This window comes from Cottoperca gobio, chromosome 14 (genome assembly GCF_900634415.1).
Source record: "Cottoperca gobio chromosome 14, fCotGob3.1, whole genome shotgun sequence".
Classification (NCBI taxonomy): domain Eukaryota; kingdom Metazoa; phylum Chordata; class Actinopteri; order Perciformes; family Bovichtidae; genus Cottoperca; species Cottoperca gobio.
In genome coordinates this window covers 20,081,771-20,101,607 of record NC_041368.1, presented here as the reverse complement: position 1 = coordinate 20,101,607, position 19,837 = coordinate 20,081,771, and the positions used below count along the sequence as shown (strand labels likewise).

Genomic DNA, 19,837 nt, shown 5'->3' with positions numbered 1-19,837 from the left:
CCATATCTTAGTTTGTGTAGTGAGCAAGCCAAAGGTTTGCACAATTTCTCCAAATGTATTGAGGACCAAGCAATCTTTCAACTAAAGATCAAACATTAAAATCAGGACAATGATAAGTCAAAAATAATTCTCACACAGGAGCCTTTTGTTGCATGTTGTTGCCACCTTGTGGTCAAGATAAGAATATAAGTCTGTCAGTTATTCACTAGTTATTTTCTGTGCCCTCAGTTCAGACTTTAGTGGGTTTGTTTGGTCAAAAACGTTGTGCTTTGCCTCATAGTGGCGTTTCACATCACCACTTTAATGAGCACCACGGTCTCTGAGCACATGAGACGCTGGTGTTGTGCTCCAGTGGAAAGGATGAACATGAATGAGTCCATTTGCCGCTTGGAATGCACAGATTTGATTGGCTGCGTAGCATCACGTGGGATGAATAACTCGCACGTAATTGGTCTGTGAGTTTCCTGAACCGCTAAATCAGTGCCATAAAAACGAGTGCGGTGATTCTCTAGTTCACGCCTCTCCTTTCCTCCCCTCTGTTTGTGTGTGTAGGTGTGTGCGAAGCGCTGCCCTTCTTGATACAAAGTGGAGCAAATGTGAATGGGCAAAGCTAAACAAATAAAATGAAATGCGCTGTTAAAATAGAAGTAGGTCTACCGGTCCGGGTCGGTCGGCGTCTGGTTCCGGACTCGGACCGCGGTCCGCCTGTTAGTGACCCCTGCCATAGCGTGTAAGCATTAAAAAAGTATTTTGGTCACTGTGAAAATGTTCTATAGTGCAATAGAGTGTTGTCTTTGTCTGTTCTATTGAAGGCTTGAACTTTTACATACAATTAAATAAGAAAATATCTATATATGAATTTATATTACAGTGTTCATGTCCCGCTTTACCTTAGGCACTCAGTGAAACTGGGTCAGGCTTATAGTTTATGACGATTTTAAGTTTAAGACAATCCTCATAGTGAAGACAAACAAAACATTTTCAAGCTATGAATTGAAGCTAGACTTTGTCAATTCCATAACTTGTCATATTGAGCCATGCTGGATTTGTCTCGCAGAAGAGACTCAGATGGACATATTATAAAGCAGCACATCTTGTGCCTATATAGCAAAGCAAGATGAGTGCAATCACTATATTTTTAATCGGGTGTTCTGGTGTCACAAACCGGGACTACTAAATAATTCATGCTGCATGGATACCCTAACTTCAGAGTAATGGTAATTAAAGATGTTAAGATATCCTACAATGCCACACAATTACAAAGAAAGTCATGCAAAATAAAGCCTCAAAAGCAAAAGTACTTGTATACAGTATAATTTTTAATGTCAATTTTAACACAAACAAACAAAGATATAAAAACTACTGGGAAAACATGCTATAGTGCAATATAGATATAGTAACATATGATCAGCAAATTAAAATCATTATAATAATTTGGTTACATAAAAAGTCTTCAGCAAGGTTACATTCAGGTTCAGGTTAGGCAGGCACATAATTATTTATTTATAATATAGTATTATATCGATATGTTTATTTTAAAAATCTTCACAAAGTTACAAAGCAGTGTTACATTAAGAAGTGAGTACATAAACACATTAAACAAACGTTACACTTTTTAAATGGTGGCTCAGAAATGAAGTAGAAATAGGAAGTGTTGCTGAAAACAATCTATTGTCCAATATACTGTAGATATTTTAACTAATATCCCAACCACACAATGACTCAGCTCAGCAAACAACAAATCATATCCCACATCAATCTTATACGTTTACTTACTGCATAGGAGAACAATGGATTTCATGAACTGAACAAAATGAACTCAGACTTAATTATCACGTCTCCATTTTCTTATTTGTCAAAGACGCAAAGTCAATAATTCAGCGTTGTTTTTAGGGGAAGGCATAATTATTTTTCCTTGCTTTCGTCTTCAATCTAATATCTGAGTAGACAACTTCATCTTCAACGTTACCTGAAAGAAGAAGGTAGTCCATCACATTAAACAACATTATAGGAATCATTGTTGTGCTAAAGTAACTTCAGCAATGTCAAGTAGGCCTATTCATTTCACGAATACGTCCACATTAAGCAGGTTGGATGTATAAATGCATATTTTTCTCTGGGATCGTTCCTTATTAATGCCAATATATCCCAAAACACAGCAGAGCTGTTTTCATTGACCTGCTTTAATTATACAAAAAAATAAGGACGTTAACACAACAGCAACATGTTGTGTTTACGGGCCGAGATTAAATAACTATTTCAAACTCGTTCAGTTGTCTGACAACAGACACAGAAGAACATGTAAATGAGAACACTATATTGTGAATTATGTCAATTATATCACAGTGTAGGTGACCGCACGGAAGCTGTCACTCAGCAGAGTTACCTGCTGTAGCTTTGGCAGAGGGCGTTAAGTTAAGACTACTTTCTATGGTCTCTTACTTTTTCTGTGATTTTACACATTTTGAAGGTATTATAGCAGATGATGCAGCACAGCTGTTGGCAGACGACGAATGTTAGCTGTGATGAACAGTTTTCTTATTTGCCAATTACTTTTGTTGATTTAGCCGTTTTCATGTTCAGGTGTTTTTACTGTGTAGAGTAAACGACACTAATGTGGACGCAATCGTCATTGCATGAAAATTATGTTTTAAAATGTAGGCAGCATAAGGTGGACGTAGTCTGAGAATCTTTCTCTTACCTTCATTAACAGTCGTAGATGTTGTTTTCTGATTTAAATGTTTGCTTATGAGAAACAGAACCAGAAGCAGAATCAGAAGCAGAATCAGAAGCAGAGTAGCGACACTTGCCACAGTCACAGCCACAGTCACGCCTAGGAAGTGACAAATGAAATCTAGGAAACATAAAATACATTATTAACAAAGACATAAAATAGCTGTGAGGAGATTGTATCAACCAAACAAATAAAATAAATGAACGCAAATGGAATTTAACCATATCTTAAAATGCACTACCTTTACAGCTTGTCAGGGGGATCACTGTTTCTTCACTGCTCACATTGTTTCGAACATTACAGCTCAAGCTTCCAGTCACTTGGCCGTGTAAACTGAAGTTAACGTATGAAACAATCGCTTTGTTTGCTTTCAAGATGCTCGGGGACTGACAGTGGCCTCCGGTCTGCATCAGTAAGAGACCGTCCAAGGTCAAAATGAACTCCACTTCATCTCCCTTAGAGGAGCAGCTGACCTTCATCTGTTCTGGTGACAAACACATCTGAGACACAGCTGGCTTTGACACTGGAGCTGGAAGACAAACGTAAGAGTAACAGAAACATGCAGCACCAAATGTAACGTACATCCACTACCAACTCTCTTGTTTCAATTCCTATTTTAATTCTAGCAAAATGTATTTGTGGCTTAAAACATTTTAGGTTTAAGTTTAATGCAACTTTTTTATTTTTTACTTTGTAATTAAAAGGACTGAGAGGCTAATCATTTGCAGATACCTGTAATCATCAATGCATGTTTGAGAGTGTGTGTAATGGAAAAAACTCAACACTTGCAATCGAAGTGTAGACTTTAAAAAAGTATGTTTTAAATAAACATTTCAAATATATGATTATGTAATATTTACTATAGATGCACTATTCTATCTATCTATCTATACTCTATATTTATATCTATATACCTCTATATATAGATATAGATATACATATATATATATATATATATATATATATATAAAAACTGAACATTGTGATCTTAATAAAGCTAAGACTGATTGCAGGTCATATATATATATATATATATATATATATATATATATATATATATATATATATATATATATATATATATAATGACCTGCAATCAGTCTTAGCTTTATATATATATATATATATATATATATATATATATATATATATATATATATATATGACCTGCAATCAGTCTTAGCTTTATTAAGATCACAATGTTCAGTTTATATATATATATATATATATATATATATATATATATATATATATATATATATATATATATATATATATAAACTGAACATTGTGATCTTAATAAAGCTAAGACTGATTGCAGGTCAGTTCTGGGTCAGTTAAAAATAATCTTCCTAAGTATTTATTGGTATCTATTTGAGGAAAAAGCATTTCTATAATTATTTACATTTGTATCCTACCTGTTACTTCTAGATAAATGTTGACTTTGTGCATTAATTTCGACACATTGAACATTTCCATCAGATAATGTCCAGAGTGTCTCTTCTTTGGATGTTCCATCTTTGCATCGTTGGGGAATTCAAAGTGACTTAAGTATTCCTTATTCAGAGTCACAACCGTATTGTTGCTGATGTTTAAAATGGTCAAATTACCATCCCTTTTCAACGTTATCTTTGTTGCATTTGCAGGCAGGTGAAAAGTGAACTGCTCCCCAAGTGCTGCGACACACATCTGAGATGTATTAGATGTAGAGATGTTGCATTCCATAGATCCTAACAAAAAACAATGCAAAGAATTAATGCAACAAAAAGAAAGGTGAAAACATACCTGACCATTTCTACTTATTCACTCATGGAAATATCTTGAGATCATTTTAGAAGGATTGTTTTATATTCCCGTTGATTTTCTATATATAATATAGATAATAATAATTATAATAATAATAATAATAATAATAAGCTTTATTTGTATAGCACCTTTTATACAAGAATTGCAGCCCAAAGTGCTTCACAGCAAAAACATAACAATTAGTACAAAATTATACATTTAAAGTACAATAATCACATTGATCATGTAGGTAACGGAATAAGTTAAATACTTAAGTCGTTTACAAACTGACAAAATAACGTATAATAATCTTTATTTTGGTCAACACACTAATACTATTAACTACGTACACAGTTACTCTGAGTTGTACCTTTTGCCAGAGCGGCTGACACCAGAGCTGTGATGATCAGGGAGATGGAAATCATCTTTCTGTTGTTCGCAAATAAATAGAAAAACATGGTTAATTTCACTTGTAGGCAAAACAATCGACATATTGTTTTTTTGTTATGGTTATTAATGGTTTAAATAGAAAAACACCCGTAACATAATAAACATTCTAAATAATCTCACATGGCATCAATATTGTCTAAGCATAATGTGGGAAATTATTACAATCATGCAACTACTAATACAATTTTACACATTTTCATTGCACTGTAACTCTCACTGGCTCAAGTTCAAACACATGTCACTCACTGCTTTTACACCACGATGTCTTCTTCGTGCCGTATTGACTGGACTGTGTGCAGGAAGGCTTTTCTCTCTGCTCGTTTTGTTGTGTGGAGTGACTAGAGGTAGAGGTTATTTGCACTACTGAGACATTTGGCTGCTCATCTTTTTTTTTGTATGACTGAACTCACAAACATAATATGGTTTCTCAAACTTAGCAGAATTATTCTCTTCACATTTCTGAATGATGCATTTTGTGAGCTGTTCTGTGTGCTCGCACTACTGAATGCACTTTATGGCAGATTATGGCACATATTATCTTAATTGATCACATAGTTTGAAATGGAAAGAAATGTGTGTGTAGTGGTGAATGATGTGTAAAAGTCTGTAATGTGTCGTCGTTGGGACAGAGTTTAAAATGCATGTGAAGTACAGTAGCTTGCAGACAGGGCCATTTACCTGCTAATTAATCCAATCATCTTTTTCCATTAAGCCCGATTTGCATATGTGGTCTTTTTTTCTACAGCGCTTCATGTGGCTGTGGTGGTGTCGCAGCTCAGTGAAGCTGTTTGTGAGTTCAGTTTCCTCTACAAAGTCTAGAGTACCTACCTGCAGTGTGCTCACAGGGAAGCATTTGTAAATGACAGGGAAAGATAAGACTGTCTGTATAATTGAAGGAATCTAAGTGTGAATCCTATTAAAGCATACATGTATTATTCACAGGTTGATAAAACTAACAATTGTTAACATTTAGTGTAACCTGTTATCTTCCATACTGACAGTATTAGAAGGCGAGCGTATATTAAAGCTGTTTGAGGATGCTTTTATTTTTAAATGTTTTGCAAAAGATACTTTACAGAAATAAGCACGTCCTGCCTCTCAACATCTAACCACATAGTTTGTGTATTGTGCGTTTGCATTGCCAACGTTTATTAGCAGTTACTGGGAAGGAAATGAAACCTTATTTTAACACTTTCAACTGCTTGTGTGAAACCACAACTTCTTCCATTCTGCGTCTCTGCCTCAGCCACAGTGACATACGTTTCATTGCAAAGAAATAAAAGATGTAGGCAGATGGTCACACTGTGGTCGACTAAATCGACACAGTGAAGAGGAAGCTTTAGTCATTTCAGCCATCGCTTGACGCTCAAATGCTTTTCTCAAATGTATTAAAGTTTGCCAAGAGATAAATTCACCAGTAATGATGGGTCATACGGCCTGGCAAACAACACCGTGTGACTCACTATATCTCTGGTGTAAACATCAAAATATACATATAATTATGCAAAATTAAAGTTAGAATTGTGTTGCCACCCTGTGTAGCCAGGCACTATGGAAAAGGGGTGTGGAAATGAACCATTAATGAATGTGGTAGTAACACTAAGGATACTTTTGAGCATTCAGCTCCCAAGTCTGAATTGGTGCACACATTTAGCCTCCTAACCACATGTGGAAACAGCGCCTGTGCACCAGCCTCATATTCAAAGTAAACAGACACACTAACAACTATATTTGCACTCTTTCTTACTTAGAACTTCATCACCAGGAAAAGTGTTGCGCAGCAGTACAATCTTAGTTTGCATGTGAGGACTTTTGGCTTCATCTCAATCCATACATTGCTCATATTAAAGCACGGTCACATGTGAGTAGAATACAGGAATAGTTTTAAGATTTAAAGAATTGTTATAAATGGTAGCTTAAATATCGTGTGAGAGAATACAAAGTATTCTGCTAAGTGTACCAAATAGGTAACAAATATCCGAATCACACAGACTGTATACTACTGTAGGCCTGAATATAGGTACACACACACACACACACACACACACACACACACACACACACACACACAACATTTGGTAGTGTCAGTTAAAAACCACAGCTTTTCTTCCATTCAGTGCTGCTGCCTGTGACAGACCAGTGTCTCGTACTGGATATGTTTGACCGCAAAGAGAAAAATAAGAGATCGCAGTGAAAGAGAGGGACAGAGATGTGGTCATGCATCTGATGTGCATGGTGTGAGATTCAACTTTGTGAAGACTAATACATCAAGCTTTCATTTTAGCCGTGACTTGATGCTCGATATGCCTTTTATGTGTGTCATTAGGTTTAATTATAATTATGTTTCATATAAAACTGCAGGCTCAGCGGTAAAACTGTTGGACGAAAACGTTTAGAGCACATACAAATACGACGTTACAAGTGACAAGACAAATACTACTGTGTCTAAAAAATAAGAAATAAAACCGGGGCTGCTTGGTGCGGGGGGGGGGGGGGGGGGGGGGGGGGTATGGCTACAGATAAAGAACATAGAGAACATGAAAGACCAGTTTACTCTATGTCCCCTATGCATTGTATTGTCAAATGATGTTGCTTTGCATAACAGCAAATGTTTAACCAGTTCTAATCTTTTCTCAGCATAACCTTTGCGAATCTGTCTGTTGGCACCCGTGATCCTGCAAAGCTGTAGTCCTGTTGAAATGAATAAGTGTGTTGTGAGTTGACTCTGACATGATGTGACAGTTGGAGTGGAAACGGCACTAAGCACCAACCCTGTATTTGCAGTAAAAAGCCACACTGAAATAAACAATTACGACAAACTAAGTGTCTATTGTTTCATGACCATTACATGATTAAAGTGTTGCTTCGTCTTGTCCTAAACACATATTTAATTGCATTGCTTGCAGCTCGTACTTCCTTCCTTCTGTTAGTAACTGCAAGAACAGCGTGTATCCTCCAGGTGTCACCCATGAGTTACACTGGCTGTTGGGAAATTGTTGCCTGACTACAAATTATAAAGAAAAAGACGACTTGTTTTGTATCCATTACGTGAAAACCTTAAAGGGGATTTATCATCTCTTCATATTGTTTGATGGTTTGAATTAAAAAACAAAACTGAGGTGAAATCAACTGTTATCAATATGTTTATTTGAAAAATACGCAAAACACAAAACACTTGTTTCCAGATGTTTCCAAAAATGATCAATTACAAGGCAAAAAATAAAACTACATAAGAACATGTTCATTTTTGAGAAGTAAATGCATTAATGGTTTAAAAACAACTCCAAAGTTTTAATATAGATAAGTCAGAAATCAAGAGAAATTAGAACTATATATAAACATATAGTGCAATATAGACAAGTATCCTAACTGCACAATAAACATCAGTCTGCAGCTGGAAATCTTGGAAAGCCACAAAGCCAACAATACGTGATTATTTTATTTATCTAAAGGTTCTCCCAGAAAGGTTAACTTTACAGTTCAAAATATGTGTGACTGTTTTAAGAGAAGCTTATGTGTCAGACCTGGTTTTCCTTGTATTCTTTATTATCGTAACATCTGAGTAGACTATTTCATCTTCAGGGTTACCTAGAAGAAATTAAAAACATATGTGAAATGTAGCGGTAACCTATCACAGAGGACATGTCTTCTTTATAAAAGTGTTCAAGTCTTTACAAATTGAGTTCATAGTATTACATGAAAGCAATGCAATAGCTATCACGTAGGTGAAAGAAATCATTCAGTAACATATAAGACGGATGAAGACTTGGAGGAACATCTCACTTACCCTCGTTAACGGTTATGGCTCTTGGTTTGTTGTGGCTTTTTGTCATGGTACAATAAAACGTCACAAGGAGAAGGAGAGTGAGCACAAAACTGGCGGTCACAGCAACAGTCGCAACAGGGAAGGAAGAAGCACAATCTAGAAAACAAACGGATATCAAACCAAATGAGATATTATAATGACATTGACTTTTATAAAATATTTATTGTCCATTTGTTTGTCTTCCATCAGGTATTGGACATACAGTAACATCTACAGTAGCAGTGAATATGACGTTATTAAAACCTTAAAAAGACAAGACATTGTTTTCTACTATTGATAAGCCAAGCTGTACGTAACTTAATTTATTATTTTTATTTATTCATTTAAAATTTTAATTCTTAAATGTGAAATTAGAAAAGAAAGCGAGCATCCTTTAAACACTGTACCTTTGACGTTTTTCAATTGAACAACTCTTTCATCTTGGCTGACATTGTTCCAAACATGACAAGTGAAGTTTCCTGTCCACTGAACGTAGAAGCTGATGGTTACTTTTGAAATACTGGATTTGTTTTTAGCTAAACTGTCAGGCAGTGGCTCCATATTTGATGTTCCTTTGCTCGGGGACTGACTGTGGTCTCTGGTCCGTTTCTGTAAGAGACTGTTCGAGGTCAAAATGAACTCCACTTCATCTCCCTCAGAGGAGCAGCTGACGTTCATCTGTTCTGGTGACAAACACATCTGAGACACAGCTGGCTTTGACACTGGAGCTGGAAGACAAACATAGAGTAACATGCAGAGTATCCACAGTACAAAATGTCAACTCTGCTAACTGTGAAGACATTATCTATCCCAATTTCGATTTTGATTGTTAACAAATAAAATAACTTAATAACCTTTTCAATCAGAAAAGTAAATAAAAGTTTGTGACTAAAAGAAATAGAAAACCGATGATATGGAATGAAAGTTGAAAATAATGTGGAATAAAATGTATTGCCTTAAACCCGATGGTGATGACACACGTTCACCTTTTGCATCTCTTGCTTTAATCACATGTTGCATCAGCATGTGCAAAATCCAGTCATTATATTTCATATATTCATTAAATATGTGAGTTTATTGGTTTAAGAAGCAGTCAGTGGAGATCTGTAATCCTCCCCCTGTCTAATAAAAGCAAAATGTATCTCTCATTAAATTAGATATATCAGTGAAGTTGAAGCTTATTATAAGCAGACGCATTAAAATACACATATTTTCATACGTCTAAGATGAAGGGCTAAAGTGGATAACATGTTTAACATACATGTTAGCTATGTTTAATATATTGTTTTTTTAGATGTCAATGTAATTATTGTAAAATTATGATTTTTTTTACATACCTTGTATTTCAAGATGCACTTTCACTTTATTCAGTAAAACCCCATCAGATCTAAATTCTTCCCACAGGTAATCTCCAGAGTGTCTCTTCATCGCGTTACCCAGTTTGATTGTTCCATTGGGGAAGAGTTCAGACTGATTCACATATTCTTTGTTCTGACTCAATATCTTATTTTTTGCTATTTTTAAAATAAAATATTTAGAATCCTTTATCAACTGAGCATTTGTATTTTCTGTATTTTGCAGATGAAAAATCAACAGCTGTCCCACTGCCCCGAAACACAGCTGAGCTCCAGAAGGTTCAGAGAAATCACATTCGATAGAGCCTAAAAAATAAAGACCATTTTATTATATCATCATTATATGTTTATATTATTATTATAGTCATACTTTTTCTGTTCAATCTGATTTTCTGATACTGAACCCCAAATTGCTACGATGGCCAACGGTGTGTGTGAGTGTGTGTGAGTGGTTATCACTACTGACGGGCTGATGCGCACCTTGTATGGTAGCCTCTGACTCTGTATAAATGTGTGTGAATAGGTGAATGCCGAAGTGTTGTAAAGCGCTTTGAGTGATTGCAAAGATTGGAAAAGCGTTACATAACTGCAGTCCATTTACACCACACAGTTAACTGCAGCAACAACCTTTTACACTGAAATGTACCTTTTGCCAGAGCTGCTGTTGCCAGAGCAGTGAAGATCACACAGATGGAAATCATTGTTTTTCTGTCATAACACATAAATCAAATGCAATTTTGAGTCTCACATGTACAATGTACATGTACAAGTACAACATTTTAAGATTAGTTGTTTAAAGCGTGATAAAAGGAAGTCTGAACAATATGGATAATATATTTTAACTCTCTCAAATGTTCTACCCCCTGCAAAAACACCCAATCAATATGTTTCTGCTCACTTAAGCTTATTCAGAATAAAGAAATACAATAAAAACTCACCACCTTCTCAACGGTGCGATGTTTTCTTTGTGGCTGTCAAACGCTGACCTGTGAAATTGTCACTGACAGAAGGCGGGTGCATGCTCCTCTTGTCTTGTATGATAAGAATCAGCACAGAGGTTGAGGTGTCTCCCACAACTTGCCTGTGAACGTCTTATAACTGCCAGTATTCAGACAAACACTGCTCGCATAAACTATGGTTTCTGAAGCTCCAAACAAAGTCCCAACGTGTACTGTCGGGCTGTGTATTGACAATAATCCGGCGATACTATACATATCATGACACGGGAGTTATGATAAATGTGTCTGTGATATATTGCGATACTGTAAGCAAGGTATAAATAAGGTTTAGGGTTATTCTGGTGCGTTATGTTTGAGTTTGGCCTCTGAGCTACTTCATGAAGTGGTTGTGGTGACATGCATTGTCTGCTTCTCAGCACCGTATTCTTTATTACAAAGGAACTACAGTGTGATTAGGACAGGCAAGCCCAGAGGATGACACACACAAGATTATTCCACCAACTCCTAAAACATCAAAGAAGTCATGACCTTCATGCAAAAAGGAATTAGATCTTGTGAATGCCATACAGCTAAACAACCGCTGTATGTGAACCTCAGGAATGACCAAGTTGTACTCGTACTTATTAATTAAAGTAATACAGAGCTCATGTAAATGCTGTGCTGAGGTGTTTGTACACTTGTTCCTAACTTGTGTTTTGTTCTTAAATAGACAGACTTTAGTTTGTGACTTGGCACTCTGTTCTACTGAAGATATTTTAGTTTTCATAGCCACCGTTGATACCACTGCAGAGCCCGTACAGCGAAATAGAAAAAGCTAATTAAGAGGTCAGAGGTCTTTACTGTAACTGCAGACATAACTACTGAATATCAAATCGGCACTAAACTACAGTTGATGTCCCTTACTGTTGTCATGTCTCGTCGAATTTGTTGAGTTGTTCATGTTGTCTTGTCACTTCCTGTTTTATTTTGTACCTACCTCTTGTTTCTCAACCCAGATCCCTTTACTTCCTGGTGTGATGTCCCTCCATCGTCAGTGTCTGCCTCGCCCCTGATTGTTTTCACCTGTTCCCACTCACCTCTTGTAGAAATTGTCCTGTCTCCCCTTGTCGTGTGTCAGTTTGTCTTGTCTTATCCTTGTCATAGCAGGGGTAAGTTCCAATGTGCCAAGTACCAGTGTGTTTTTTCAGAGAACTTTGTTTATCCTCCTAGTGAGTGCTTTGAGTTAAGATTTTGTTTTATTGAAGTAAAGTATTGTTTTTTTACACTTTACCATTGTGTCCGGAGTCGTGCGTATGAGTCTTCCTTCCCTGTGTCTGAGGCGTAACAACTGTAGTGTGAACATTTTAAGATGACCTACTTTTGGCCGCCCCTGTGCACATAGTAGCACTTTCTTCAATACATATTATTTAAAGGACACTGCATCTAACTGCAAGTATTTAAAGCTGGAGTATATATTATAGCCCTTGCACATTGCAAACCTGCCTTAAGTTGAGAGGTGTTGTATTTCTTCAACGGAAATAAACACTTCCTGTATAACTAAATGTTGTTTTTAAAAACCATATGCTATACATTACTCACAGTGTGTGACACAGACTATGTTTAATGCTATTCCAACATGGATTTATTTCTTTTTTTAAACATGTTATCTTAAGAAATATATAATGTTTAAAGCAATGTTAAACTTCAAGCATTTTCCTGGAATGTTTAACATCTGTGCTCAAATCTTAAGAAAGAAACATCAACAAGGGAAGGTACTGCAAGACTTCCAGTTCTACGTGTCTCAGATGTGCCACTCCACAGCTTGATTAATAACAAGTCACCACAGCTACAATGAACAAAGTCCTCTTGAATCGGTTGTGTTAAATATAATCAAGCCTGTTTAATAAGTATCTCTCTGTATGGTGGTTGGAAACCAGAAAGTTAACTATGCATAGCATACAACATTCAGCACACATTAGACAGAGTTGCTACAAGTGAGTGCTGAGAAGTTGAGCGCCCTGATTGTTCAGGATTGGGTTTTTCTTTTCGGACCACGGTGCAGCCAAGCTTGATATGTTGTTCTCTGGAGACATGTCGGTTGCTCTGTTTCCCTCATTGTATTGCAGATCAGAACATCCAGTTGTCTCCACTTCTCGTTGTTCCTTATCAATTTCCTGTCCTTCCCCACTCTGCTTCCATTCCTCTCTGACTTTTTTCTCGGGGTTGACAGTAATACCCTCCAATGATATTACTGGGCCATCATTTCCCTTGCAACTCCAACCTAGTTAATAATACACCAAGAGGAGGGTCAGTGTCTCAGGAGCATCAATCCGAAAGGGTTAATCAGTGTCATAATGCAAACAACAGACAGTGAGGTTGTTGAGTTTGTATCATAGACATTTGATTCATACAGTTGAATCATTCAACTCATTTCAGGTATTTACCTCTTCCCTGTTTGCACCACAGGGTCACCCTGGTAATGAGGTCATCAAGGGGCTGCAGCGAGATCATCCAAACAGGAAGAAATTCCCAGTTCTGCAGTCTAAGTGGCAAACAATCCGGTCTGCACGCCTGGATTATGTTAAGTGTTGCACCAGATATAATAACCATAATGAGTGGTACGCCAATCCCCGTCATCACCTTCCACCCCGCCATGGAGAGGGCGAACACGAGGGTCGGGAGTAGCAGGAAGCAGAGGATGAGGTACAAAACAGCAAACCAGCGGTACCTGTATATGTGTGAGTTTATTCTTCAGTAATGGAATATTTATATTTCCCTTGATGGTTCAGCTACCACATTTAACAAATGTGGTGTTTTGAGTAAAAACAAAAACTATTGCTAATCGTACCTGGCAGTGCATTTGCCAAGGGCACAGGCCATACGTATGGGTAAGCGGGTGGCTGGTATGGGATACCATAGCAGGATACCAAAGAGGTTAAAGAAAAAATGACACAAAGCTACCTGAAACGAAAGAGGAGGTGATGGTAAAAGATGCCCGAGTCAAACGGGAAAGATAAATATTGAGAGGCAACAAGTCACAAGTTACAGTTTAAACCTAACATATGCACAAGTGTGTGCCACTTTTAAATATGGGAGCTGATTACAAATTACATTAAATACATGAATAATGTCATTTCCAAGAGCTCAAGATGACGTCTTCAGATGTCTTGTTTTGGCGGGTCATGAGTATGTGGTTGCTATAGTGTTCTGAGTCTGACTGGACTAGGACTGCCAAATGCTTTGTACGTGGTTAATGCCGTGTTTCTGGCAGGTGCCACTTTTACATTACTGAGTGAATGTCAAGTGTTTTTTTTCTATGTGGTTCTGTGTAGTTACTAGTTTGTTTGCTGTAGTTGCTAGGGTGTTTGCTGTAGTTGCTATGGTTATTCTGTGTGCTTGCCAAAGTATATGAGGCTGTTCATGAGGCGACTGGGGACTAGGAAGTGTGTGTGTGTGTCTCTGTGTCTCTATGTGTGTGTGTGTGTGTGTCTCTGTGTCTCTATGTGTGTGTGTCTCTGTGTACCTGTGTATGTGTGTGTCTCTATGTGTGTGTCTCTATGTGTGTGTGTGTATGTGTGTGTCTCTGTGTGTGTCTCTAGTGTGTGTCTCTGTGTGTGTCCCTATGTATGTGTGTGTGTGTGTCTCTGTGTACGTGTGTGTGTGTGTGTGTGTGTGTGTGTGTGTGTGTGTGTGTGTGTGTACCTGTGTGGCAGCAGCTAGCTTATCTCCAGGACTAGCCAGGGCTGCCAGTGTAGCTGTTGTAGTGGTTCCAAGGTTGGACCCCAGAGTTAAAGGATAGGCTCTTTCAATACTGATCACGCCTATCCCTGAGAGTTCATAGTGTGATTAACAGCTGGTAAAACAGCTATAATACAATAACTCTAGTTCTGCATTTGACAAAATCTAGATTGTTGTAAATTCAACTTAAAACACAAGATCAACCGTCCCAGCTACAGTCAGGTAACACCCCTTAGAAAAAGGCCAAAATAGGTCTGCAGAAATGTTAATGGGTAACCCTGCTTTCATGGAGATTGTTACGAAGTCATGCTTCAGGTTCACAGTTATAATGGAACCAATCAGACCTACCTAAAGGTCCATGCAAACCTTTTTTAATTTGCAGAAAGATTCTAAATGTAATCAGTCTGCTTATTGTGAGCGATTTACAGCTGATGTCCCAATTTATTGGTTAAGACTTATAAGAACTGAAAACAACAAATGACAAAACACTTTTTTACCTGTTGTAGAGATCTGTCTGAACCTGAAGCAATTACTTCCTCATGGAGGATTTTTAACTAACAATCTTTAACAATCTTAACTTCAATCTGCTGCAGTCCCATTAATGTGTTACCAAGTGTTTTTTATTATAGTAGTGGACTGCAAAAGAAGAGAGTTTCTATAACAATAATTTATATTATTATTTAGATTATTTATTTATATATATTATACAGTATATTAATAAAGTAGTAAATAGTAAATAACGTAGTCAAAATATATTTTTACATTTCAGAAACGTTAAGGAAACCATTATTAATAATCAATGCAATGTTCAGTTTGAAGTTTGTGTGTGTGTGTGCGTGTTGGTATTACCTATAAGAGGAGTGATGGCAGAGGTGAAGACAGAACTACTCTGAACCAAAAAGGTCATCCCTGCTCCCACTAATAGAGCCAGATACCCTGCCAGCCAGGTCAAAGGGAAGGGGAAATCTACAGCACAGAAGAAGACAGAACAGGAGAGGGGACAAATGAGCAAAGTCTCTTTCTGTACATCTATAAAGTTAAGATTCAATTCAAGATATATTGCACTACCTGTATTAACAACTTTATTAATAACACCGGCCACCTGGCCCTTCAGCAGGGAGTTGAGTAGTTTAACCAGCAGAATCAAACAGCTGCACAGCAGCACCAGTGAGCAAGCCAGAAGAATCAGACCTATGGCCAAGTCTGACAAAGAGCAGTCCACAAAGAGATGCCTACCTGTGCAGAGAGACAGACATATCAATCGATTGATTGAGTGAGAAACTAAATGTAATTATCAAGATGTAAAATGGAATGCTAGAGGAATTGATCGATTAAAACACAGAAGAAGAGAACATGTATATGAGACAGGAGGAGAGATGTTGTTCTATCACAGAGAGCTTACAAACTTGAAATCACAGAAATACTTAAACTGTCAAAATGGCATACATTTCTGTGTATGTTCCGAGAGGTTGTGTGTTCCCCAGGATGTTTCATTGTCCTGTCAGCAATGATACATAAGTAGAGCGCAGACTGAGGCAAAGAGATGGAGGGACAACTTAAAAATACAACATGTGTAGCAGGAACAACACCTTTTAGTGTTTCAAATATACAGTATGAGCAGGATGTGCGTAACCTGGTTTCATATTTCTTTTTGTAAAATGAGCACAGTGTCTTTCAGCAAACGATTAGTGAGTCAAAGAAGAAACGGGCAGAAACGTGACATTCAAAATGGGACTCATCGTATCTTACCTTCACGGCTGTGCTTTGACACCATTGCTTCACCAGACTCTTGTTCCTCACACTCTGGTCTCCTGCAGCGATGGCTGTGATGACCGATCGATCCAGCTACACACAGAATTATTCTTACAGTTTTTTTTAGAATGACAGTTTATTGATGCTTTCAATTGTCTATGGAGAGGTTTCACAATAAGTATAAGGACGGAAATATTACCTGCTGGCTCTGTGAGAGTTATTTTTGTTTTGTTAGCCAGTTTGGATGTTTGTTCCTACGATTACACTAATTATGCAAAATCTATTTAATAGGTGACATTTCGTAATAGACCTCTTTTTCTCAGTTTTCTTTACTTGGTCGTGTGTGCAAATTCCATTTCTCAAGTTTTTAAATTAAAAATGAAGGCTGTAATGTTTTTTATTTTGGTTTTTAGCTCATAATTTTACCTTGTATCTGTCTTGAGAATTTAAAAAAACTAAAGTTTCCTGTACTTTATGGAGATATGCCAACACAGTACCTGGATAATCATTTTAGTGAGTGGCTCAGTGAGGACTTTAAGAAGTTCAGGGGCTTCTTCTCCAGTACTGAGCTGTAGTGTGTCGACCACGGCCTGTGACAGTCGCCTCAACATCCCACTTATAGCTTCCAGAGGGAGAAGCACCAAGACAGACAACCAGTTAAAACAGTCGTGGACTGTAGCTCCAGCAAATGCTCTGGAAGAAAAACAATTTCAGATGTTAATTTAGATTAAAAAGTACCTAAAAAACATATACACGGCACTCACGTGCAGCAATACCTTTCAAACTCATCTCTCTCCGCAGCCTGCATGAGAGCAACAATGGTGTTAGTGACCGATGTTCCGATGTTGGTGCCCATGATGATAGGAATGGCTGACTGAACATCCAGCACTGCACCGAAAGACATCATTCGTATACATTTAGATTGATTAATGCTGCCATGACATGTTTTCTACCTGTAACAGTTAATACTCACTGCCAGAAGAGACAAGGCTGACTATAATGGAGGTAGAGGTGGAGGAGCTCTGAACTAACACAGTCACCAGTATTCCCACCACCAGCCCTGCCACTGGGTTAGACAGGATGGCATTTTCCTGGAAGATGTCTCCTGCTACCCTGCCTGGAAATACAGACAAATACAGACAAGAGGACAGCATTAAGATTAAAAATTCACAAGTATAGGTCTGTAATACTACGTAGTAAGCCTAAACCTCCTACAAATAAATGACATAAAAGATGATGACACTGCTTACCACCAGCTAGTTGGAAAGCAGAGCTTAAAATGTCGAGGGAGCACACAAAGAGGTACAGGAGCAGAAAGAGGAGTGGGATTTTGCTGAGAGCAGATATCACCGTTTTCACTCGCTGAGCGTCCATGGTCCGATCCTGGAGGTCATCAATCATGGGTAGTTGAAGCACAATTAAAACTGGTTGGTGCCAGTAGTAATGGCACTGTTTTATATAAGCAGCAGCAGAAGTTATAACTGAAGTAGTAACTGAAGTAGTGCTCTTGTTTACTACCATCACAGAATACACCTGAAAGATTACAGTAAAACGTTACCAAGAAATATACATTAAACTAATGCAGGGTCGTCATGTCAGTGCAACAAAGACCAAAAATATGTTTTAACATTACTAATTACAATCACTAAACAGAACTGTGACCCAAACACGCAGGCATTTAGAGCAACATATTTGAACTTAGTGCTGCTTCAAGTACAAACGGACGCAGTTTTGTTATTCTTTCAGCATACCTTGGGTTTCGATGAAATGGTGTCCCTGCTTCAGAAAGTGAATGCTAACTTAAGTTGCAGCAAATAGCAAGACATTTAGAAACAAACAGGACAATGTTTAGAATAAAAAACTTGTGTATAGGTTAATAATGTATATAAGTTTGTATAAAGTTAAAGAAAGAAGAAAAGAGCCGCAGAATGAGACGAGAAAGGGAAGAGAAGGAAGAGGGTGAAAAGAAAAGAAAGGGAGGTGTAACTGTCTAGTGTCCATTAACTATAAGTCGAGCATGGACGACTGATGGTATAATGGATAGCTAAGACTCTACCTCATTCTTTCTTTCTTCTAAATCCTCTTTGTCTTCACCTTCACCACACGGTGTCGGTTTGATACTGCCTTTTTAATACCAACTTGGCTCCTACGGAACAACAAAATGTGTCAAATCATGGAAGAATTACATATTTTGCTACTTTCATCTTGCGTTATATGAGATTGTGTCCAAGGGCAAACTGGTACTACTACAGTACAAGTAAAACAGCAACATCTGGTGGTAGACCAGAGCTATTCATGGTTGTAGACTTGAAGCATCACCACCACTTTCTTTTCATATTGCATCCCAAATGGGTGTACTCACATGAGAGTTTGCAAGGGTCTGTATCTCATGTGGCAGGTTGCCACTGATAAAGATCAGGAATCGTGGCTGCGCCTGCTGTCCTGGTCCTGCTGGACACCAGGAAGCCTTTTTGACATTTTCCTGGATTCATCCAAACTTTCTCTTTTCCAACACATAATTTCTGTCAAATGTTGTATTTGTACTATGTTGTTTATCCTGTACACACGACATCTATTGCACGTCTGTCCGTCCTGGGAGAGGGATCCCTCCTCAGTTGCTCTCCCTGAGGTTTCTTCCATTTCTCCCCCTTTAATTATGGGGTTTCTTTTAGGAAGTTTTTCCTTGTGCGATGCGAGGGTGTAAGGACAGAGGGTGTCGTATCCTGTACAGTCTGTAAAGCACACTGACACAAATGTATAATTTGTGATATTGGGCTATACAAATAAATTTGATTTGATTTGAATATAATGCGCCGTCACCTTGCGTGTGATAAATCGCAAGGTAAAGTAATGTGGCGTCACAAATAAAGGCGTCTTGTATATGAAAGACTTTTATAGGCTTATAAGAGATTTGTATACAGTGCATCCGGAAAGTATTCATACCCCTTCACTTTTTACACATTTTATTATGTTACAGCCTAATTTTTCACAACATTCTACACACAATACCGCATAATGACAAAGTGAAAAAAGTTTTTTTTAATTGTTTGCAAATTTATTAAAAATAAAACACTAAAATATCACATGTACATAAGTAATCACACCCTTTACTCAACACTTGAAGCACCTTTGAAAGCAATTACAGCCTCAAGTCTTCTTGAGTATGATGCTACAAGTTTGGCACACCTATTTTGGGACAGTTTCTCCCATTCTTCTTTGCTGATTGTCTCAAACTCTGTCAGGTTGGATGGGGACCGCCGATGGATGGCCTTTTTCAGGT

General features: G+C 37.6%; 1 protein-coding gene across 1 annotated transcript; it reads right to left on the bottom strand.

Annotated features, from left to right (window-relative positions):
* Positions 1-13,055: 13,055 nt before the first annotated feature.
* Positions 13,056-17,958, bottom strand: LOC115018799 (sodium-dependent phosphate transport protein 2A-like). Its single transcript, XM_029448015.1, has 11 exons — positions 17,808-17,958; positions 17,531-17,674; positions 17,334-17,445; positions 17,055-17,250; positions 16,485-16,650; positions 15,874-16,041; positions 15,655-15,771; positions 14,770-14,894; positions 13,916-14,028; positions 13,512-13,795; positions 13,056-13,348 (listed from the first exon to the last, which is right to left on the bottom strand). Exons 1-11 carry the CDS (start codon positions 17,956-17,958, stop codon positions 13,056-13,058), a joined length of 1,869 nt encoding a protein of 622 aa, XP_029303875.1.
* Positions 17,959-19,837: the final 1,879 nt, after the last annotated feature.

Coding starts and splice junctions, on each gene's coding strand:
- LOC115018799 (XM_029448015.1), bottom strand. CDS start 17,958: ATGATTGATGACCTCCAGGATCGGACCATGGACGCTCAGCGAGTGAAA. Junction 16,042..16,484: donor CTTTGACTCACTAATCGTTT/GCTGAAAGACAC, acceptor CTCTCTGCACAG/GTAGGCATCTCTTTGTGGAC. Junction 13,349..13,511: donor GTGGTGCAAACAGGGAAGAG/GTAAATACCTGA, acceptor ATTATTAACTAG/GTTGGAGTTGCAAGGGAAAT.